Source organism: Dromaius novaehollandiae, chromosome 1 (assembly GCF_036370855.1).
Source record: "Dromaius novaehollandiae isolate bDroNov1 chromosome 1, bDroNov1.hap1, whole genome shotgun sequence".
Taxonomy (NCBI): domain Eukaryota; kingdom Metazoa; phylum Chordata; class Aves; order Casuariiformes; family Dromaiidae; genus Dromaius; species Dromaius novaehollandiae.
Genome location: NC_088098.1, coordinates 135767732 through 135791237, shown reverse-complemented (window position 1 = coordinate 135791237; position 23506 = coordinate 135767732). Strand labels below are relative to the sequence as shown.

At 39.4% G+C, this 23506-nt stretch overlaps 1 protein-coding gene across 8 annotated transcripts in view; it reads left to right on the top strand.

Moving 5' to 3' along the window:
• REPS2 (RALBP1 associated Eps domain containing 2) overlaps positions 1-23506 on the top strand; it is a 106145-nt gene that overhangs the window by 27344 nt on the left and 55295 nt on the right. For 7 of the 8 annotated variants that reach the window (XM_064499653.1, XM_064499645.1, XM_064499649.1 and 4 more), the window contains exons 2-7: positions 8304-8427; positions 10630-10778; positions 12361-12484; positions 15381-15478; positions 19436-19574; positions 22055-22118. In XM_064499653.1, coding sequence (XP_064355723.1) covers positions 8304-8427; positions 10630-10778; positions 12361-12484; positions 15381-15478; positions 19436-19574; positions 22055-22118 — 698 coding nt within the window. The remainder of the gene's footprint in view (positions 1-8303; positions 8428-10629; positions 10779-12360; positions 12485-15380; positions 15479-19435; positions 19575-22054; positions 22119-23506) is intronic. The other variant, XM_064499660.1, reaches the window with a different exon arrangement.

Genomic DNA, 23506 nt, shown 5'->3' with positions numbered 1-23506 from the left:
GAACAGCTAATGACTTTAAAGAAGCATATTTATAATATATAAAATGTATAGTATTAAACATCTGTGAGGTGAGATCTATGAAACTGTCTCATGTTCATGAGAATGAAATATTCTTGGCAGTTACCTGCTTCAGAAGAAAGTCAGATAAGCCCTGTGGAAACTTCCTGCAGTCTACTTGTTTGGATGGGGTGATGTGACAGCTTTATATTTCTCCTTTTACTTAGGATATTATGCTTCCTTGATTCTACAATAAGATTTGAAAAGCAGATAAATATCCATAGCCAAATACTGTCCATTCCATTGGATCTCAGGTCTTAATAGTGATTTTGGCAAGGCTGTGTGTACAGCATTTCAGAGGGTGACCTGATGAATACGTGCATTTCCATATCCAGATACTGAGAAACTGATTACCTATGAAGAATATGAAGCAGTTCAGCAAATAAGTAAAATAATACTTTTTTAAAATTCTGTATTGAGAGTTAGTATCCTTATGAAGATTTCTTAAATTCAGAGTAAACTGTTTTTAGACTTTTTTTGTGTTCCCAATCTAATAAGGTTAGTTAAAATTTCACGTATGATCCTATATAAATTTATTTGTGCAAGCTGTATTTATTGACCTGCATAGATTTTATATAGATTCGATACAAACTAGTGAGCCTAAGGCAGCTAGAATAATTTCAGATAGATGAACGCTTTTTGTCAGATACAGCATTCATTTGCAAAAAGGAAGAAATAAAATGTAAGGAGATTTTGGAAAGTATTGCTTCATCTCTTCATCCCTGCAGGCTTTTTGCATGCTCCTAAAGGCATGTGTTTAGTGAGGGTGATGCTAGGTTTCTTTTTAAAAGAAAAGATGTAATCACAAAATGGGCATAACTGCTTGCGACATAATTCTGTAGGCATTGCTATTGTGAAAATAATTTTGTTTCCCAGCACTTATAGACTTTCATATGTTTCTCAGGAATAGTGATTCCTAAACTTGTCAATAAGAATGATATTAGATGACAGTCTCTGCCTTTTCAACATCACATACAGATAAAGGAAAAAGAGATTCATTAGTATTTGTATATTAAAGACAAAACGCTAAGTATAGGAAGCTGGATTTATTTTATGTACAGTTCAGCACTTGTAAGTATTATGATATATCAGCACCATTTATTCACTGACAGAGTCTTTCTGGCCAACACTCCCAATATTTGAAGTCTTTTGTTTAATAGTGCTGAGTTACATGTCATGGTAGCTGCGTAATTCACATAAATATTTTTTTTAACTTACAGTATGCTGGCATTGCCTGTTTTCCTCTTCAAAGTATTACATGGTTTGCATACTCTAGTTTCTCTAGGCACCTGCTACTGACTACTGCTGTCCCTGTGTCACCCAGCCACAGGAATCTTTCCTGATTCAAAACAGGTTTTTTACTTCTGCTCAGGAATTGACTTTTTCTAACATATAAAATATTTTTGTTGTTGTGCTAAAATATGAGACTTACAGAATTGTTTGAAAATGCTTTTAGTAATTTTAGTGATCTTGTGTCCCATCAAGTAAGCCATTTTCAACTTCTGTTGAAAATTCATTTGTTTTAGGTTTTGGAGCCCTGTTTGCTCAGAATAGCTAGATTTTAGGAAGTACATCAGCTTATGTTTAAAAAAGTCTAAAATAGACAAAGCATCTGTTTTTAGAAGACAAGATGACAAAATAAAATACATGGTTACTGAAATACCACTGAGACAAAGGAGCAAAACTAGCAAACTAATCCATAACAGCGTGTCTTCCTCTGTGCAGTTTGATGCCTAACGGCTCCGTTATGTTCCTGCTTCTTCCCTCCCTGGCAGCAAGGTATCCTTCTGGATCCAGGATATGTTGTTTCTTACTTTGCTTTAAATAATGAAGAGAGATGTAGCCCAGGCTCCAGGTACTGTTACAGATATTTGAACAAGGATGCCTTCAGAAAGAAATATCCATTTAAGAATGTAGCAGAGCATGTCTATAACAAGCAGATCAAAGAATCTATAAACACAAATTAAAACAAAAAAGCAAAGTGGGTCAGATGCATGATACAGTTTTGAGATAAGCTGTTGATAAGCTGCCTCTGCAAATGCTCGTCTTTGAGACAGTTGTATTAGGATGGTTGATTTTGAAGGGAGTCTCTGGTTATTCCTCAGTTCGGTTCTGAGGTGTGTTGTTGCTACTGTTCTTGCATCAGAGGGCATTTCTTGAAGTGTGTCTGGCGTTATTGTAGGCATTCTGGGCAGAAGCTATTTAACATCTTCCATAAAATGCAGAGGCAACTGATAAATTGGAAAATCTTTTTGCCTAGTTTTATCACGAGCAAGGACAAGTACTAAAAATTGTCCTTTCAAAGGTGGGCTGAGACAAAAGACGCAGCTGGAAGATATCCTTTGACCTAGGAGCCAGTGTTTTCCATCATCTTCATTTTTCGGAAAGAGTTGAATATGAAATTAGCTTGTATGTGTTCCTAGCAGTGTCTTAAGTGCTCACAAAGGCTTGAGCTCCTTTGGGCTGGATTTACCTGCAGATGAAAGGCAGTGATAATCTTCATGGCAGCTCGTGACAAATGGGCAGAACAGACAGAAACTGTGTGCCAGGTGGATACAGAGGATGACATAGCACACTTAATGGCTGAGTAAAAAAAATCAGAAGTCCCAGCTCTACCTTCGCCTTGCAGGTGAAAACCTTTCTCTTAAGGCTGGAGGATGGTCATCTTCAGCCTGTCCATCTATTCTAAGACTATTGAATGGTTGTTTCTGATTTCCCCCCTTTCTGTACTTATAGAAAACAACCTTCAGCTCTAGGCTTATGTTTAAATCCTGAAGTTTAGCTCATGCAATCTAAATTAGAGCTGCCCAGGGTGTTTGAGAGGTCAGCGCTCTTGGAGACTGCCGTGGAAACTTTTTGGAGAGAGTAGGGGAGAGCTGGAACAATGTCAGATTGTGCTAGGAAAAGCTGCTCTACGTGGGATGTCTTCAAGGAGCAATTACAAAAATAACGCTTGCTGTCAGCCGATAGAGCAGAGCAGTGAGTGGATAATAAATACAAAAATTTGCTTTTTGTTCCAGCATCTCAAGAGTAAGGGTTTTCTATTAGTACTTTGCATGGAGAACAGTAATTTAAAACAGCCATTCTTCCAAACAGCTCAGAGGCCCTGGTGATACCATAGCTACATTTTAAATTTTAATGTTGATAAGTCAAAGGTCTCTCTGAAAAAAAAAATGCATTTTTACAAGCATAGAAAAACTTCTGGCCCATCAGAAGGGTGTGCACACATGTAGATCTTTCTCACCATCTTTTGTGGCTGCATGATAGGAAAGATGGTGTGATTCTTGTACAGAACATATGTTTTAAGGCTATCTGTTGAAATTCCAGTGAATTTGAAGGCATTGTTCCAGGACTGATTTAGAACTAACAAGAGATGAGACATTATAGCTTTCCATACTTCTCTGAGAAATGTTGTTTTTGCATGTTGTTTGAATTGACTTTTTTTTTTTCTTAATTGGCCAGTGACCTGTGAATCTGTTCCATATGAGCTATTACACCTTGCAGAAATTTAAACTTGGTTTTAGTCTTTTCAGCATCATATTCTTGTCTCACAAACCATTGAACAGGTCTCTCTGACTAATGTTTAGAATCCTGAGGTCAGATTTGGCAAGCAAAAGCAGTAACCTGCCACCATGAAAAATTATTTCCCAACATGTTCTTCATTAAACTTTTGTTCCATATTCAGCTATCGTTGAAGGATTATGGTTTGCTGCTGAAGAATTTTTAAAAAAGTTTTACAATGAAAATTGATTATCAATAGTTCTGTCTTAAAGCCCCTTGTAGTATCAAGATGTGCAATTTGTTTTGTTTTACATGCTCACCTGTTTAGCCGTACATGAATAGAAGATACCAGCTCTTTCCTTATTAACTTACTGAAAACTGTGTAACCTAAACGAGCAACAGGAAAGGATAGAAAGATCTTGTTTTTAAACATCAGTTGAATGAAAGCAGAACTGATGTTTCCCCTGTCTTTCAGGGGATATTTTCATATACCTTAGTTCCAAAGTGCTCTCTGTTTTATTAGGTGGGGAGTCCAGTTTCAGCTTGAAAAATATCATATTTCATTCATTTACAATGCTTTTAATTCAGGTGGATCTTAAAGATTCTTAATAGTATATTGCAGAAACTGCTTTAACTTCAGCAATGCATATTGCTAAACATAATCTGCCCATCAAGAGACTTGCATGCACTGGCCCTGCAACAGGTAAAACCAGCAAATAAAAAAATGCAATATTCAGTTTAAGCTGCTGTGAGAATTTAAGCAGGCAGCGTGTTCTGAGGAATTGATTTTGAATAAAGGCTAATCTGCCATCTACCTCTGTTGCTGGAGAGAGAGGTTTCTCCAGCTGGCAGCTCTGAGCAGTGCCCTGATTTAGGTAGTAAGAATTGCTCTCTGGAAGGGAACTTAAGTACTTCTCCTTTAACTATACTGTGAATCTAACGAGAATAAATGCTTGTGCCTACAATTACTCTATGTGAATAGCTCCAATTAATTGTGTAATAAATTTGGCTACTGTATCAGCTTGCGTCTGTTGCTGTAGGCTATCAGCAAGAAATCGGGATTTTGTTTGTTCAATTTTTAATTGCAAAAATAACTTGGAGGAGATTGTGCCTAAAAATATTTTTCTGTTGTTACTACCAAAGAGCAAAATTACAAAAAGACAGTTTCAGAATGATTATTTGTAAGGGTGCTTGAGCAACAGTGCAGTATTATTGAGAGAGGCTGTGTCATTTACACATTTTTTAGTCTGCTTTATCAGAATTAAATGCTTATGTTGCCATATTAGGGGCAAGCTGAGCATGCATGGTGTTCAGTGGCCTTAATATTTCAAGGTATAGAAAAATATATACAAAATCAACTCTTAGTTACTTTTCAAAAGGTAACAATTTGATAGCAGAAAAAAGATCGTAGCATTACAATGCCCTGTGTCAGTCCCGGTTGCTCCATGTTCTCCTCTTTCTAGCAGCTGGTGAGAGAAGACATAGCTCGTGCTAATGCCGTCGTTTTGTGCCCACAAGCATAGGGTGGCAGGGCAGGAAAGAAACCCTGGAGGAGAAAAATCCCTCCAGGAAACATCTGGCCAGCTGTGCCTGCCCTTGAACGAGGGATTCTGCTCAAGGTCTTCGCAGCACAGCAGCTGTAGTCACCTCTGCCCTGGGAGCCCTTCCTAAATCACAGGGGACATGAGTGCTCCCAGCCTCATCATGCCGGCCTTGGGGTGCAGGCAGGGCAAGCAGCTGATCCACAGGTATCCCGTGCTTGTGCTGGGCACAGTCCTGTATTCACTGCTAGCCTTCGCCTGAAGAACTGCAGTCCCAAATAAGAGCAATTGTGCGTCACAGTTTAGTTGTGAAGTGGTCACGGTCTAGGTGACAGCAGCAAGGTTTGCCTCTGAAAATGATTGTGGCTGTATGTAAAAAAAGAAGAAAACACTGTGTTCTAGGCAATGATGCTGCCTCATCGATTGAGCAATTTGTGCAGACTTGGGCAAGGTGGTCCATCAAGCATTGCTCAGACACGGGGACTGATTTTGTCCTTACTTTACTACTTCTTCCCCATAACAAACTAGTGCCATGTACTTAGGTTGAATTTCAGTAACTCATATGTGTCTCTGCCCCGCTAGCATGCAAACTCTGGGTAAGTTAATCAGCTGGTTTTAGACTAGTGAGACTGAGAACATACATTAGTGGTGATGCATGTATGCAAAAGGCCATGCATAAGAATAAAGCACATGTACAAACATATTCTATGAGAAAATTGCTATCTTGGAGAGTGGGCAGAGGAGGGGTCATTTTGAGTGGTTTATAAGTTAGGTAGCTGAGACACTTTCTTTTGCTAGTTGTGCTGTAACAAACTGGGATGTGCGTATGTGAAAACCTTGCCACAACCGCAGTGGTTTACTAGTTTAATGGATCGGTAGATTTCCCCCTGCCTCAGCAGACAACTTCTAAACTGGGAGCAAAGGAGTGTGGCTGCTGTAGCTCTCTGGCCAGCGAGCTGTCTGCAGCTGCGTTGCCCCAGGGCTTGTGTCAGGCGGGTGCTGGATATTGCACCTGCGATTCGTAGGAAGCCTCAGGCCAGACGGTTCCTGTGTACCTGCCACTCCTGGGCTGAGCTGGGGATGGAGGACGGCCCTTTGGTGCCTGGCGTGCCCTAGCGATGCTGCGCGTGGGAGCCGGCGAGGCTGAGGCCGTGCTGTGTGCTCCTGGCTGATGCTGGTGGACCTGGTTTGCTTCATGCCGCTGGGGAAGGCAGAGTTAGCAGGTCAGGCAATCGGTGGGGAAACACCACGTAGGAATTGGAGATGTGGAGGAAATTAGGGGCTCGTCTAGAAGCAAGGGGAGGGCAAGGGAGGGAAATATATACCTGCTTGGGAACTCAGGAGCTACAGTGTTGATGCGCAGCCATCCGAAAATGGTGCCAGTGCCCCCAGACCTGCTGTCTGCCCTAGCGCTGCCCCTGCCTTACGCCACAGGCAGGCAGTCTGCCCGTCGCTGCTCCCTCAGCAGAGAGGTGCTCCAGCCTTTGGCATTGAGTCCTGGCTCTGCACCCTGCCAAGGTGTCCTGACAGTCTGGCTGTGGGATTACCTGCAGGCTCAGTGGGGCGCTGTGCTGGGCAGCATCACTTCTTGTAGCACTGGGGAGCCGAGGGCAGAGGGGGTCCTGGCGTCGTGTGTACAGCCCAGGTACCCCTGCCATGCTTTGCTCCTTCACGTGCCCCGCCGTTTGCAGTGGAGCACAGGTCATCGCTGTCAGAGGCCTGGAGGCTGTCCAAGCACAATTCCTCTCCATCTGCTGCTCCCTCCTCACAACTCTCCCATTTTTAAACACGCTTCTGCACCATCCCTCTCAAGTGTGTGCCAAATGCCCGGGGTTCCCACTGGAAAATAAAAGAAGAAGTTGGGCCAGCTACAAAAAGAAAATAAAAAAAATCAGAGTGACATCAGAAAAAAGATATGTAGAAGAAAGGGAATGGCAAATTCCACTGGTTAATTGAAGCTGTACGCTTACAGAGAATCAGTCTCCCTTTTCATCAAGCAGTAAGAGAAAAGAAAGCTGCTTGATGCATCTTGTGATCAAGGAATTAAGCCATGCATCTCGGAAACTAGCAGGAAGAGGAGAAAGCCAGCGCTCGTTCAATCAAAGCAGCAGCCACATCCAGAGAAGAAAACATTTACTTGAAGAGAATTTTCTTTGATCATTAAAAATTGCCATTCTGAGGTGTCCAGTTCTCAAAAATTGTTGCACGTTACATTCTGCCACAGTATACATAATAATTTAGAAAAAAAATGGCTATTCATTTGTGCTGTTTGTTTACATGCATCAAGTGCAAATAATTTCCTTCATGCATCCCATGATTGGGAGTACTGACACTTGCACTACTGGCAGAGTTTTCCAGAGAGCAGAACTTACCATGAAAAAACAGCAGAGCTCTAGTATCAGTCTGTGCACAGGCCCCGAAGTCTCAGCAGTGAGGAGGCATTGCTAATCTATATGTATTTTTAGAAAAAGAATTGGAGGCTCCCCCCTACATCTGAGGGCAACATTGTTTCATTCTAACCTGAAAGCATGACAGAAATTTGTTTGTGAGCATCTTGCGGCTCCAGGCATGGGAGAATTAGCATCTGTGTTTCAAACCCGCTGCTAGATTTTGTTTATTTAGCTGTTGTCTCTGTGTGTGAAACTGGAATGGTTTCCTTCGCAGAGGAGGTGGTTGAGGTCTAGTTAAGGATATATGGAAACAGGGTGGGGGAAACAGTTTCTCTGCTGAGACAATGTTAATTTTTCACAAGGAAGAGTGTTTTGCTGAAGTAGTGTGCTGGGATATTTCTTGTGTTATATTTATATTCTAATTACAGTGATTGTCTGAACTATTGTTATAAGGGCTATCACAGCGTCTATGATGGAAGCATTTTATGGGACTGCGTACTTACAGTGATCATTTCACCTGCTACTAAAATTCAACCACTTGTGCTATGAAAGCACAATGTGTTTCAGAATAGCAATGTCACACAGTAATACTTCTGAAAAGGATAATAAATAACTGCTTGTCTCTGATGTAAGGGGAGTATGATCAGACAGGAGTGTCCTGAATTGAAACAATTACACTTAATAGAGAACTTCAAATACAACAGGCCTTTTGCAATTGTAAAGACTTGTTTTCTTTGCTTGTTTACTTAGTGCTGCTTACATTCCCTGTAGGAGTGAAATGCATTTTACCAAAAATATGCCTCTTCTCTCTTAGATTACAGAAGTTTGTGGAGCCAAACGTGTGGGTTATTTTGGTCCTGCTCAATTTTATATTGCTTTGAAGTTAATTGCAGCAGCACAGTCAGGGTTTCCAGTACGGATTGAGAGCATTAGGAATGGTAAGTAGCAAATTTTGCTTGCAAAGCTGTGCACTTGTTTCTTCCCTTCTTTAATGCTTTTAAGCTGTCTGTTGTGGTAAACTTTTCTTCTAACTTGTTTATGAAGCAAAACTGTATTTTGGGGAATGGAGAAGGTCTGGTAGGTAATGTTACATCCTCCAAGTGACTGGCAGAAAATTACGGTGAATTGCATGTATGGCAGAGCTGACTTTACATCCCCGTCTATAAAAAGCATTATCAAAAAAATGCAGAGAAAGACAGCTGCTCAGTGTTATGGATCCATTTCTTTGTCACCTTCAGCCTCTAATCTTAAAAGCTGTCCAGAGCAGGGGCTGGTGGCTCCTTCTGGATTGCAGTAATGTTTTTGGGGTTGTGGAGTCCTCAGGGGTCTTTCTTGCATCACTGACCTGTTTTAGCAGATAATCCTACTGAAATAAACAGGCACTGGTGGTAAAATCATAATGCTTTGTATTGCTATGTATGAAAACACGTTAGATGTGGTGTAACATTTTTTTTTCTTCATGAAGAATTGACACTGATATTAAATATGCCATCCTGATGGAGAAAAATAGTTCTTAAAAGAGCTCATCAATGTCTAGTCTAGAGAACTAGAGAAAAGCAGGTACCTTTAAGCTGTGAAAGCTTGGTAGTGAGTCAATGGCAGAAGCTAGATACTTTTGCCTTGGTGATCCATGTTCTGCCTCAGCAGTGCTTGGATTTCACAACAGATGGTTTTCCAGTTGTGATTCATCCTGAACAGGTTTGAACCCTTAGCTCCCATGTTGCAGGCAAGTATTTGAAGCATCACATGAGGATGTGCTCTGGGTCACAGTGTTTGCCACCCTCCTACTGAAGCCAGTAGCACAAAAGACCATGAGATGAGCGAGAAGGTAGGAAAGCGAGGACCTACCCATAGCCTTGTAGTCGGGGTGCTGTTTGGCAGGTCAACCCTAGCAGCTGTATTCATGTATGTTTTAAGGAGCAGGGATTGGATTCCCAGGTCTGCCTCTTCCCTGCTGAAAGTTGGGCTTGGGCACATGCAGACCTCCGTTAGTTAAGCTCCTTGTCCAAGCTTCCGCACTTGCGGAGCTCCCTGTGAAGTGGAGGTGATCTGATGCGGGTACCACAGAATGGTGAGTAGCCATCAGGAGAGTTTAAACCAGGGGTAAAACAGGCAGCCTGGATTTGTCTGTGGTAGTTTTCCTTACAGACAGCTTATTTTCTCTCTCTCTTGCATTGGGTTTCTTTTTAGGGGTGCTATTGTTAATTTGAGAAGAAACAGACTAATCTAGAAATCTGAATTAAGTGAGATTTACTGAGTAGGTTTTGTAAGTACAGCATCTGCAAATAATGCATGAATTTGAGTGAACAAGGATACTTTCAGTTCTTGTATTGATGTCCTGCTTACTGACTGTTACTGAAGCGCTTCCAGTGCTAATTACATTTTCTCTTGAAATATATTAGTGCTTTCAGAGTGGGATGAGTAGCATGCAGCAGACTTGAATTGATTTCTTTTTCTTTCCATTAGTAGTTTTAGGTGTAGATGATTACAGAGGTGATGTAGGGCTTTGCTTGATTTTGGAGCCTGCGTTCTGTTAATTTTAGTTGTATTGATCTTATAGGGTGACTGTGCACAAAAATAAAGATTTCTAAAAATATGATGTTCTCTCAAAATAATCCTGAATTGTCTTAAAGATGCATTTGGTTAGAAGTGCCCTTTTTTGCTCTGCAGAGCGGAGGCAAAATGGGTTCTTTTGACACCATAGACTCATCAGGCCTCGAGGTGATCTCTGAACCCTAGCATTTTTAATTTGTTTCTCTTATGGTGGCTCTGCTGAGAATACCATGATCCTGACCTAAAGAATTCATTAGTCCCACAGCTTCTGTGAGAAACTATTCTTTTCATTTTAGACAACATTTCCAAGACAGGAAATGAGTTTGACACTTGCTTTAATAATGCACACAAGGCTTATTTCTTTCTCTTTGCACTGAGAAAGGATGTATAGAACTAGTGAATGCAGCTTTGCATAGCATTCACATTTTTCACTAAGACATAAAATAATCACAAGAGTTCCACAGTTACAAATATTACAAAACGTAAATACTACTCTTTACTCTTCCATTGGTTTTGCGATACAATACTGCTTCAAAGACTTTTAATATATCACAGACTCAATTGAATTTTTCTTTCTTTTAATGAAGAATTGCCTCTGCCACGGTTTATGGCGCTGAAAAATGACAGTGAAATACGTTATGGGAATCCAGCAGAACTCCATGGAGTTAAATTTCAGGTTCCACATGCAACTTTGGAAAAAAATTCCTACAAAAGAACAGATGAAGGGGACAAACAGGTAACTGGCCTGTCTCCTTCAGGCCAATATATCATTATGCATACTCCTTTTGGGTCCAGTCCTGTAAATGACTACACTCATATGAGCTTGTTCAGTTTTGCAGTACTACACTCGAATGAACTCCCTACTTGCAAATAATACCCATCAGGACTGTGCGCTTATTCTGATGATCTCTCATACCAGTTGTATCCCTGAAAGGAATTTCTTTATATGAATTATCAGCCCTGTAATATTCTGTAGAAGTTCTTTCAATGCTGTCCTCCTACTTATTTCTAGCTCTATTTCTTGGAGAAGGCAGGGGGAGGAGGAGCAAATAGAAATCTATCTTTTAAAGGGGGGAGATAAATAGGAAAGTGAATAATTTCTCATGGTAAGTGTAATCTTTAGTTGCTACAGAAATACTCAATTGAAAGAGAGGTGTTGAAAGGAGGGAAAGCCCATCATGAGTCACTATTCCAGGGTAGAATAAGGCTATGACATTTTTTTCCATCTAGTCTCTCCCAGGCGTAACATCAGAGTAGCCTAGAAGAAATCTGTTTTTCTTTTGTCTTCAGTGAAACATCCTGCCGATTTCTGCTGTTCTGAATTGCCGATTTAATAATGCTGTCAAAATGAAATTTATGTTACTTGCATTTAGGAGAGTTGAGAGTGCTTATTCAAATACAAGGGACTTCACACAGCAAGCATTATTTGCATAATTCTTTTCCTAGGCCTGACACCTCTTCTGGTACTGTATCAGGTCATGTTATAAATGCCTTGTGGCAGGCACTTTATCTTTCTGTAATGTGTGCATGCATTTGTGACACTGCGTCAGTGTGAGTAACGACATTCCCAGCCTGAGGTTAACCAACAGTAATGAGTTGATGACAAGATGTTTAAAGCAAATAACAGGATGAGGAAGAAGAGCATGTACTTCCATCTGTCTGTGTGTATTGATACCGAAGCAGAATGCTGCCATCAAACCTCTGGCTCCATCTAGGTTGTCTCTGTTGTGGTTTTTTCCTTTTATACAGTAAACTGTTTCAGGATCGCATCCTCCTTTTAAACAATCTCTGTAAGTCAGTGGAAAGAGAACACTCTGGGATAGATACTCAGTAACATTTGCAAATCCACAGAGTACTTAAAATACCAATTCAGAGATTTATTTTATTTTTTGTATGTTTTTTTGGTATGAAAAATACTCTCTCAAACAAAGAATGCATTCACGCCAATAAATGTGATACATAAATTCAGAGACAGCCACTAACATTAAGCCTTTGACAAATACTTCAGGCATATTTGGAAGTAAAATGTCTTAAGCTGTTAATTGTAAAGCTTTATTACAGCCTTGCTGTGCTTTACTCCTAGAAGAAGGCTCAATACCAAAGCCTGTCTTTATTTACACACACACATTCTCTCTCTCTCTCTTTTTTTTTTTTTTTTTTATGAGAATTTTCAAGAAAATAAAGGGACTTAGGGAGTTGCTGTGTTTTAGTGTTCTTTGCCTATGAGGCTGTATGTGTTTGGATTATCACGCAGAATTACTCTGTCATTTTATTGTCATCTCAAAATTCCATTTTCTGTTGATATGTTTTTGAAATAGGAGCCCAAGTCTCCTCCGATGTCACCAATCTGTTCACCTCCTGCTTCTCCGTCTAGTTACCAGAGAACACCCTTAAGTTATGGATATGGTAAATCAAGAAATGGGCTGGAGCAGCAGCATGGAGGTAGGATAAAACTTGGGATGCACGCATTGTATTCAATTTTTTTTTTCTTATAAGCTTCTAAATTTCAAATGCAATTAACAATCAGGCTAATGATTTCAGGCTTTAATTAGATGTGTATTTTGGGAAATGATCCAATCATCTAATTCTGTTTTGCATGAAAACTTTTCTTTCTGATTGTTCAGTCTTGTCTTCCTGTTTGCTTTCGGGTAAATTAGGTAGATTTGTGTGTTACTGCTCACAGATAAATGCTAATACCTAATTTTTGACAAGACTGTGTAGTATATTCCAATAATGGAAAGTTTGTGAATATGCTTAGAGTGCATGATGCTTCTTGTTTACTTAGAGGAGAAGAAAAGCCAACTTCTGATCTCAGTAGCTGCTCTGTTACTTTTCAAATTTCCTGCAAACAAAGGTTTATTGTAAAGGATAATAATCTCTCTGGTTACATAACAAAAATAATAATAGGATATGAATATAAATATAGTCCCATGATGTAACCTAGACAAAATAAACAGAAATTTTACAAAGATGTTTTTGTCCTTGATCTTGCTGCCATTAAAGTTGGTGGCAAAATCCCCTCACTTTAGTAAGAGGATAGTTTATATCTTAGGAGGACAGAAGCTTTTAGTGAACTTTTGGGGTAGAAGCCAGGTTTTACCAAGGGTTTAGAGCTCCTGTTACTGATAAGGTGCCTTTTCCTCTCCTGATTGCAACATCTGATGACAAAGATGGTGGAGATATTAGGCATCAGTGTACCATCCTTCTATCAATGGGACTAGGAAGGCAAGAAGACTACTATGAATTAGTCTGTAGTATGTTAGGCCTTTACCAGTTGTCCTTGTTTACAAATGAGTGAGTAAACAGAGCTATAAAACATTTTGAAACTAAGTACAGCCATGATAAAAATGTGTGTGGACACAATCAAATGGCCTTCCAGTTAAAAATCGTATTAGTACTGATTCACAGCCATTCATTTATTAATTAGGTAAGCTACCATTCACTCAGATGCAGATGTTTTTCCCACCTCACCCTCAGCATAAGTAATTAAAACAGTAATGTTTGACTTCGGAAATAAGCAGCAGTGGTGACATTGTCTTCTAATGCATCAACAGCAGAGGTTCTGCTCAACCGAATGGCACATGCTGCAGGTAACATAGGCTCTGAAGAGCAATGCACTGAGATATGGGAGGTTATTGGGAATAGTGGTCTGTATTACCTGTAGAGCACTGTACTGCTTTCTGGGATTCTTTAATGCCCTGTCAGGGTTACAGCTTTTTTGGTGTGGGGTTGCGTTGGAGGGGGGGTTTGTTTGTTTTCTTTCAGCGATATTCCTCATGGAATCAGAGGCTATGCAAAGTGAGTAGAAACAGGAGAATCCAACCTAACTGGAGTGTCAGATTCTTCTAAAATTAATTATTCAACCGTGTGAATTTTTAAGGTGACAGAATCCTGCAGGTTTAAGACACTATGCTTATTTTCCAGAAAGTACTGAGGATTAAAATTAAGAGCATAGAATTTTTCGACTCAGCACTAGATATCTTTCTGGAGAAATGTTTCAGTCAAATGTGTGTTAATGTTCTCAACAGAAGTAATGGAGTAAAATTTTATGACCTATGTAATACCAAATGTCAGGCTAGGTGACCTAATGGTTCTCTCTGGCTTTAAAGTTAATCTTCCAGTCTTTTTGAAGATCACTCTAGCTGTAGGCCTGACAACAACTGCATTTGCGTATGTGCATGTAGTGATAGCTTCACAAAATTGATCTTTTTAGCCTGTTTTATACTGGAAGCATGATTTTGAAATTAGACAATGTGTCTTAAGAATAATTAAAGGTCAACCCTTTGTACCACAACTGTGACTACGTACTAATGAATTTTACTTTTTTCTTGATAGTTTTTGAAGTTTATCTTGATAGCAAACACATAGCCATGTGGCCTTGTACTTGCATTTCCTCTTTAAATACTTCTGTATATTTCACAACTTCCTTCCTGTGTTTTTTCTGAAATTAGAACTTATTTGTACAGGACTAAAAATAGATACCAATACAGGATAAGATCACATAGAAGGTGAGGGTGTTACGGATACAATTTTTAAGATCTCTTGGGGCTTAATAAAATGTTAAGCTTTCTTGTTACTGCTTTTCATCAAGAGTCTCTTAAATTGCATCTCTCTAATGCAGAATAAGTTTTTAGTGTTACATTTTAAATACTCTGGCAGCAGAAGTTTACTGCTCTGTAAGAGAGTTTGGAAGTGAGTTTCCTTTGTGTTTGTGTACTTGACCTATTTTTAAAACATTGTTCTTAAATAGACATTATGTCACTGCTTACATTCCGCTGCAGCAAATATAGTAAGTGGCTTGACTTAGCTAAAGAAGTGGTGATTGTTGCTTTTCTTCACTAACTTTACTTCAGATTATGAGATGTGCTGAGCTTCTTATTTTGCTTTTCAATTGAAATTCGGGGACAGGGGGAAGAGGAGTGTATGGAAGATTAGTGATTTACTCTGTCTGATAACATTGTCAAAATAAGCTTGTCTGCAGCTCGGTTTAACTATTTCTTACTATTTGCAATGTCGTCTTCTGCTATATAAGGCTAGAAATATTTAAAATTTATAAATATATAAGCAGGCTATATAAATATATATTTCAACATTATGAGCAGTGATTTATGTCGTCTAATAAGATAAAAGGACGGTTCGTATCAGTAACTTCTGAAGAAGAATGATATAGTATGAAAGACAAGCATGTAGCTGGGATTTTGTTGCAGAAGACAAAATGGGCTTTGATAATGATGACATTAAGGTCACTGATGCTTGAGTTTGTAATATTTAGCTTTTACTTTAGCCTAGTAGAACCTTATTTATTATCCTTTTATTTATTTATTTTAAATGTCTGTAGCACCTTATGAAGTCAGACATTCTACACACCAGCAAGATGGACCGTCATCAGGGAATTATGGAGCCAAATCTGCACATGCACGTTCCACTCTTAATCGGGTAATGAATTCCACATGTTTTCTATAATAATACTACTAATAAAGCGATAGAGAAATTAAAAGAAAAAAAGGCAAAAGATTTCTCGCTTACGAAGTAAAATGTGTTCTCATTGGTAGTTTTAGATGAGAAACTAAAGCATGCTTTTTTTAGTAGAGGAAAAAGAAAAAAGCAAAACTGATAGGAAGGAAAAATTTTAATTCATAATCCAATTGGTGAAGCTCAGTAAAATGAAAAGTACAACCAAATAACATAGATAGAAAAACTAGACTTGAATCTTCGTTTCAAAAGTGAAAGAATGTTGAGTCTATCCTAGCAAAAGTAAAATGTTTTCCTTTAAAATATATGAGATTTCACTGAGATTGCTGCTTGTTTTTGAATGTCATCTGTAATACATGCACAGAATCCATGGCATAATACCCAGCTTATTCAGTTCTGTTGCCCCAGTTTATTAGGAGGAGTCTCAAGCAGAACAACCAAAATGTCTGGACCTTTGTTTGCTTTTTGTGAAATGGGTCCTATGTTTTCCTGCTGGCTGCAAAACTAGATCTTTCCAATACTCCAGTTTATCTGCTCTGCACTTACTGTGCAAATGGGTAGTTTTTCTTGAAAAAAATCTTGCTGATTTACCAGCAGAACTCTCTTCTCTCCCCTACTCCTTGGGTTGTTTTAAAACCAACATTTTTTATGGCTGTGCGCTCCCTTTTTTCTGCCTTCTGCCACCAAGGCAAGATGAGGCATGGATTAGCTGTTTAGGATTTGGGACTGTTGGTGTGGGAAGGTTTGTTTGTTTTTAATTCTGACAGTTTTTCCTACCCTACACAGACATCTATTTAGCAATCAATGAACACAGCTCCTGTAAAAATTATTCTTTGTTTATATGCTGACATACTGATGAAGTTGCGTTTTCAAATTTTCCTCAAATTTAGTTGAACACAGTGCACTGTAATTCCAATTTAGAATAGCTCACTTATGCATCAGAGTCATTCTGCAACAGAAGTTGTACACATTTACCAAGACCTGCATAATAACCGAAGAATAATTTTAAATCTTTTTTTTTTCCCCCTAAAGCTTGCCAAATATCTTCATGCTTAATAGGAAGAGGTTTTGATGATAACACACTTGCAACTGGAACAGAATAGGTTGACTTATAACATGTACCATTTGTGGCTTGTTCTGTTACTTGCGTTCTATTTAAACTTTCTTGAAGAATTCAGATTATGCTTGCTTGCACAGCTGACTTGAATAAGTTCAAAAACTCTTGTTGTTTTAGTACTTAAAACCCATTTTTCAGGTGGAGCAATTATGAAAAGTGTCCTAGCCACTGAGCTAAAGTAGGAGCGGGAGAGCTGTGGGATGGACAGTGTCATGGGGACCCCCATGCCCTGGGGTGAGCCTGGAACTTCTTATAGAGGCAGAACAAAGCACCTAGAGAACTAGACCTGCTCTGCCTCTTCTGGTCTGCTTTTAGTTTGCTTCAGTTTTAACTTCCAAGAGAAACATACTGAAATGCAGTTTCTTTCTCCCAAATACACCTTTTTACACAAGGCATAGTAATACTTTAGACACTTAGTATTTCCAAGAATAATAAAAAGTATATGCATCTTACCCCTAGCATATCTAACGGGAAGAATTTTAGGGAAGGCGGGGTTATTTTGGGGAGAGGCTGGCAACTCTTTTCGAATGACCAAGCCAAAAAAATTAAATAAAATAAATCACAATAGTCTGCCATGCCTCTTTTCTCTTTCCAAAGGTTTTATGAACTGTGAATTCATTTCTAAAGGTTGCACATCTCAGTGTAAGGAAATTCTCCTTTCTCAGTCCTTCTCATTAAGAATAGTAATCCTGGAACAGGGCCGAAACAGGTTCTCCTCTTGGAGAGCTCATGCAGTGACACAGCCAGTAATGCCAAAGCTGACGTTACCAAAGGACAGACGTAGTGGGTGCTTGGAACAGCACTGCTGCTGCCAATGCAGCAACGGCTTTCAGATGGCATGGGCGCACGGAGATTCTTCAGGGCAGTCAGGTGTCTTTGTGGCGTGGTGCGATGTAGACCTGAGCCGTGGCACAAAATTCTGAAATACTCCAATCGCTTTTTCAGAGTCCAACTTTAATGAAAAAATACTGAGCACTGAAGTATTTCTAATAAAAAGCTACATACTTCAAGCAGAAAATCAAAATGGTAAAAAAAAAAAAAAGCTTCTTTTTTGCACAGCCATTTTCTATCTAGATGGCTGGGTTTGTAGCAGCCATTTTCTTACAAATTCGCCTGTGTGGTTAATAGTGGTGAATCTCCTTCAGTATAGGCAATTTTGAAGGAATATGTGGAGGTCAGATCAGCTGCTGACATTTTTAGGCACTGCCTTCTCTAATAACATGAAAGGCAAGGCTGAAAGTGCTGCTGATTAAAATTCTGATGTCTTTAGTGGCTTGTGCAGATAATCTCTATTCCAGGGGCAACAGTGGTGGGGAATTTTAAGGCGCAGAAATAACCAGGCTGATTAACATAGCTGTATGCTTGTCACTGACGTTGCTTTCATACGGCTCAAAATTTCCTTTTTCTCAGTCTCATTTCACTGTTTGGAGGGTAAAAATCTTGTCAAATAGGTGTCTATTCTGTTTACGTTCCCGAGTTACGCGAAAGGACTGTAGAAAGACTAAAGAATACAGCTATGTATTCACTATTGTGCAAACTTTTGAAATGAAATTTTCTAGAGCTCCATTATAGAAAAAAGGCACAACTTTCCTAATAGTTTTGAATTACTCATATTATACTAAACAGTTCTCCCTTTTTAATCAAAATAAGGGAGAGCTTTTCCTAAATAAATAAGATCCAGGGACTTGGTGCCTTTTTACTAGTGCTTAGCACCCCACACCCATGATAAAATGTCACCTGAGCCTCAGGAAAAGATCTACAGATAATGTCACGTAATTTGTGCTAACTTAAATGAAATTGGGTGCATTTGTGCACTACTTTGAAATGAAATTTAGTCTTCAGCTTTACTATGTTGCTTGTTTCAGAGATCTTTTGATGTATTTCAAAACCGGTGTTTTGTGTGTGATTCTTAGAAAACTGACAGATATGTCAGAGCAACATTTCAAAGTTGTTTGGGGCATGGTTATTGTTCATTCTTGCCCTCCTCTTTAAGCATGCTTGTCATTCAGGCTCAAACCATCTCAAATATTAAGTCATTCCAGTTTAACAAGACAGTAATTACACTGGCAGCCCTCTTCTGGACACTACCACCCAACTTACCAAACATGCAAACCACCCTTAAACAAGACAATCTAAGAGCAAATAAATAGATAAATAAAATGTCCTTCTCCTCCTGAAGGATTTGTTTTCTGAAGCAGAGTTTTTACGAAAACTGGGGGAAGTGACAAAAAGTCAGGGGGGTCTGTAGGATTGTGTGTGTCTCTCTGGTTCAGTGTAATAAGAGCTGAGTTACTTGAGCAAGCTGAGAATCTAGAGGCCGTGTTGCTCTGTAATTACGACACTGCTTCTAGGCTAAATGTGCAGTTTCTTAGCAGAGCTAAATTTTTCATGTGCTATGCTGCATAAATGTAGCTTTAGGTCCTTTACGAGTGCTATCCATTTTAAGCATACAGTGTTCAGTTCAGGGTTGTCATACATGGCAGCCTGAAACCCCCAAATGAATCCAGAGGTAATAAGGTATGACTTTGAGTTTCCTTTTTGCTATCAGCAGTAGTAACATTTCCTTTTTCTTTTCGTTTGTCATGTAAAGCTTCCTTTAACTGTTAGGCCAGAGGTAGCTAACATTAGCCTCAGCTTTAGAAGATAAGTAATGAGACAGTAGTCAGCGTGGCCCTTTCTGCCAGTCATCTTTTTAAAAAACGTGTGCTAGTAGAGGAGAGTGAGTTGGGTTTCTTGAGGTGTCCCATGCTCTGCTGGCCCCTTCGGCCGCCCGGCTGAGCGAGTGCCAGTGGCTCTCCCTTCAGTCTCTTTCAGCAGAGAGGGAGCCACCGGACAGCAGCACCCATTACGCAGATGACCCCTGGAGAATAACTGAGGAGCAGCGAGACTATTACGTCAACCAGTTCCGGTCCCTGCAGCCTGACTTGAACTCCTTCATTTCAGGTAATATTTACCAAATGATCTGTATGTCAAGTAGAGAGACGAAGCTGAGAGATGTGAAGTGCTGAATAGATAAAGTAAATTTTTTTTTTATTTTCTCCAGAGTATGTTTATGAAAAAGAGTTGATTGTGTTTTATTTAAAAAAGGCAAACCACTAAAACACCAACTAGTACTGTGGGCATTATGTTTGTTTGTTTTGTTTTTTTCCTAAATATTCATGTTAATTCTTTCAGAAGTGGTTCTGTTCTAAAAGCTGACTGTGTGCAAAGCAGAGTGTATCACACCCACTTTAATATTGCAGACAAAATATCTTTCCTTCTTTCACTTTAGTCCCTGGAAGTTCACTCTGCCACCTGAGAATCAGACAAGTCTTCCCCCCTGTGCATCATCCTAAGAAATCCAAATGTTGCTTTCTGTTACACAGTGCCATCCCATTGCCTTCATGTATTTACACAGATGTAATTGATTGGGATTAAAAAAGACAGCGTTAGTGCTGATGCAGATCAGGTTCCTTCTCTTGGTTAAGCTGCCTGTAGAGCTCAGGGAAAAAGACATGAAAAATCGTGACTTGTCACTAAAACGAAGTGATATCTATTTCCAGTGCATTATTTGAATCTGTTGAGAGAGAAAGCACCCTTGCTGTTCATACTTGAGGCAGCACTCTGAATGTGCAGTCATCACGTCAGGAAAATATTTGCATCTAAGAGAGAAGTGTTGCTGTTCAATAAAAATTGGAATAAACCCTGTCGCTCTGAGGGACAGTATTTGCCAATCACACCTGTGGTGTGTTGAGTTGAAAAAACTTAGGCTTCCCAAAAGAAATGTGGCAGTGCCGGTGTGATGAAAGTTAAGAACATAGTTAACTGCTCTGTCTGGTCAAGCCTGAGTGTTTATGGCTCTGAGAGACTGAGACTTTAGTCTGTAGGTCATTAATAGGAAATCTTGGAGAGCACACAGCTGGTAAAAAATATTTTAACAGCATATCGAGATTGCATATTTGTCCTGAACAGGCAGATCAGACTGCTTGTGAGAGGAATCATTGTAGGTACTGAGTCTGGTGAGGAAGAAGTCACAGGCTTTAAACTGAGGCAGCCTTACTTAGCCCTGCTGTATTATTGCTCTTCAGTGCTGTCTGGGTTTCAGGAGGTTCTGATCCAGCCAAAAGTTTAAATAAATTACTTGATGCTGACAAATTAATGCTTCACCAGTTTTTTTTGCCTCAGTTCAGTCTTTTCCATATGGTTTGCCTGAGAGAGAAGAGAAAATGGTGGTTCAGTAATACTCTGTTTCCCCACACGCATGTATGTATCTCTAACTGTGTGTGCATGTGTGTATGCATTTTCCTATGCATATGTAGCCTCTCTGGGAGCTATGCATTTTGCTTTATGGTGAGCAAGACTCTCAGGCAGTCCTTGCACATCCAGAGTTACTGTTCATAAATGGTAAGTTCTAGCTTCCACAACATCCTAAAGCAGTTGATCTGTAGAAATCCTTGCTGTGTGGTGATAAAGATGCCAGAAGTTTGTCTAGGTTTACAAAGTGATTTAACAGATCTGTGATACAAAATTAATCAGAAGGTACTGAATATTTAAATGTAACCTCTGGCTTAAGAAGTTCGTGAATCACAAATAGTCAGAGGATTTGAGGATGTTCTGGAGCTGTGTTATTACACGACTTTGTTGTGGTCCTGTCATCTTCTGCAGGCATTCAAGGCTTGGAGACGAGGTGATAGGCTAGATGGATCTTGGTTGTGTCCAGGTTACAGCTTTTCTTGTGCACTGCAGTGGGTGATCTGATAGGAGTGTGCAAAGGAAAGAGGAGTATAGATCTGGAAGTCTGGGTATTACATTGCCATAAGTTTTGTAAGCCTGTATCCAAGAAGGCCTTCCTGGCTATAAGGAAGCTTGTGCTGCTGCTCTAGCTTGTTCATATGAGATAGTGAAACAGCGGATCCGTTAGCTAGGAAAAGAATGAGAGGGGATGTTATAGCAGGGTGAGTGTGGATCCATGCTAGCAGGACAGTAGCTATGTGCTCCTGAATCTCCTGTTTTTCTTTGATGACATTTTGGCCACTGCAAGGGAAAGTCATGGCTGAAGCAGCAGCTTGGGAGAGCAATACACCACAGCACTGCACTGCTGCACACATGGCTTCTGGGTGAAACAGAGCCTTTAGTGTCCAGTTTCTCATCACTGGTGACATACTAATTATGCTGGTTAGGATCAGTAGTACTGGAGCAGGTTTTCCTTTATTTATTTTTCCCATATGGAGGGAATGGAGAAATGAGGTCAACAGCTCTGTCTGGCTTTCTCTGTCACTTACTCCCTGAGAGACTAATGGTCCAACAGCTATGTTAGCATGCAGTTAATCGGAGTGTCTGTTGAATGCAGAGTAACCAGCTGCTTCTAGTGCAGCAGCCTTGGCCAAAGGTAAACAATTGGGGAATCAATGTTAAATAGTTGATCAGCCACCGTCTCCCGACAGGTTCCGTGGCAAAGAATTTCTTCACAAAATCAAAGCTTCCCATTCCAGAGCTTTCTCACATCTGGTAAGTACTGTGATAGCATTTGGGGTATGTATCTTGTTTTTTAAAATATCTTGAATTCAAGAGTACTTGTTAAATTTTTAAAAAGCATCTTTAATTATAATTATCGCTCTTACCTCCAGAATCGCGCTCTGGCCCAAGCAGCAGGGTGCGCATTGATCTTCCTGACGCACTTGTTTTCTGTAGGGATGTTCGCCTGCTCGGCAGGACTGGGAGGATTCGAACAGCAGTGTAAATGAGAGCTGTTCTTACGTATATTATAAGCAAGATCATTAGCTCAACGAACTGACATTTTCATGAGATGTTGTAGAGGAAAAGGACATTTGGAATGTTTTAGATGTGGTGTTGGTTTTATGTTTCTGGCTGTGTTTTGTCAGATGAGGCCTAATTAATACCTAATTCTTTAATAAGTGCAACTACATAATTCATCAGTATTTTTCTAATGAACCGCACTTACTTTTAATGAGCTTATTTAGAAACAATTGTAGATGGAACTGTACACAATAAAATTTGACAAGGATGCTGTTATATTTTCGTAAACAACATAGTGCTTTGTAGTTTAATGTCATCCTTGTATGTAGGTATGAAGAACAAACAGTTTTAAACATTGATCAAAAATGCTGATAGAGTTCTTTTATGAAGGTAGATGTGGAGAAAAGCTTGCAAGAGCCTGAACATCTGTTGGGGTCAAATAATATGTCTGGAGTCTTTTCAAAGCGCGTTGTGAGTCACAAAAATAAAAAAACTGAAGAAACGTTCTGTTGGGGGAAGTGAACATTGGAATTTAATTAAAAATTTATTTAAGAAAAATAGGTTAACCCTATACAAAAACAGACCATTTTATTTACATTGCTGACACAAATTGTTCTCTGCACAAAATTTAAAGAAAAGCGTTGAAATTTTGTGGTGATGTGCTTTTATCAGGTTGTGTGTCTGTTAACCACTTGAGGTCATAGTTGCAAAGACTGAAACACCCCAATAGCTTGAAAAATGCTCATTACTTTCAAAGATTAGGAAGTTACATGTTTATTTTAATCACTGGGCTAATAATAAATGAATACTTACTTTTTGCAGAAGAGTTAGCTTATAAAACTGAATTCTTGAATTTCTGAAATCCAGTTCTGTTGTTTGAGAAGCATCCTAGAATTAAACAGAGAGCACCTTTAATGAGCAATTTAACAGTAACATTTAAACTTGTAACAAATATTAATTTAATTTCTCAGTTTTTGCGGCCAGTCAACACTGCCACTGATTAAAAGTTTGCTGAAGTCCATTTTTATTTTTTGTTGCTTGAACTGGTTTAAGATCCTGCATGAATTAGCCAAAACTGCTTCAACTTGCTGGAAAGTTAATTTCACCCTTGGAACTACAGGATATGTATTTCATGCTAT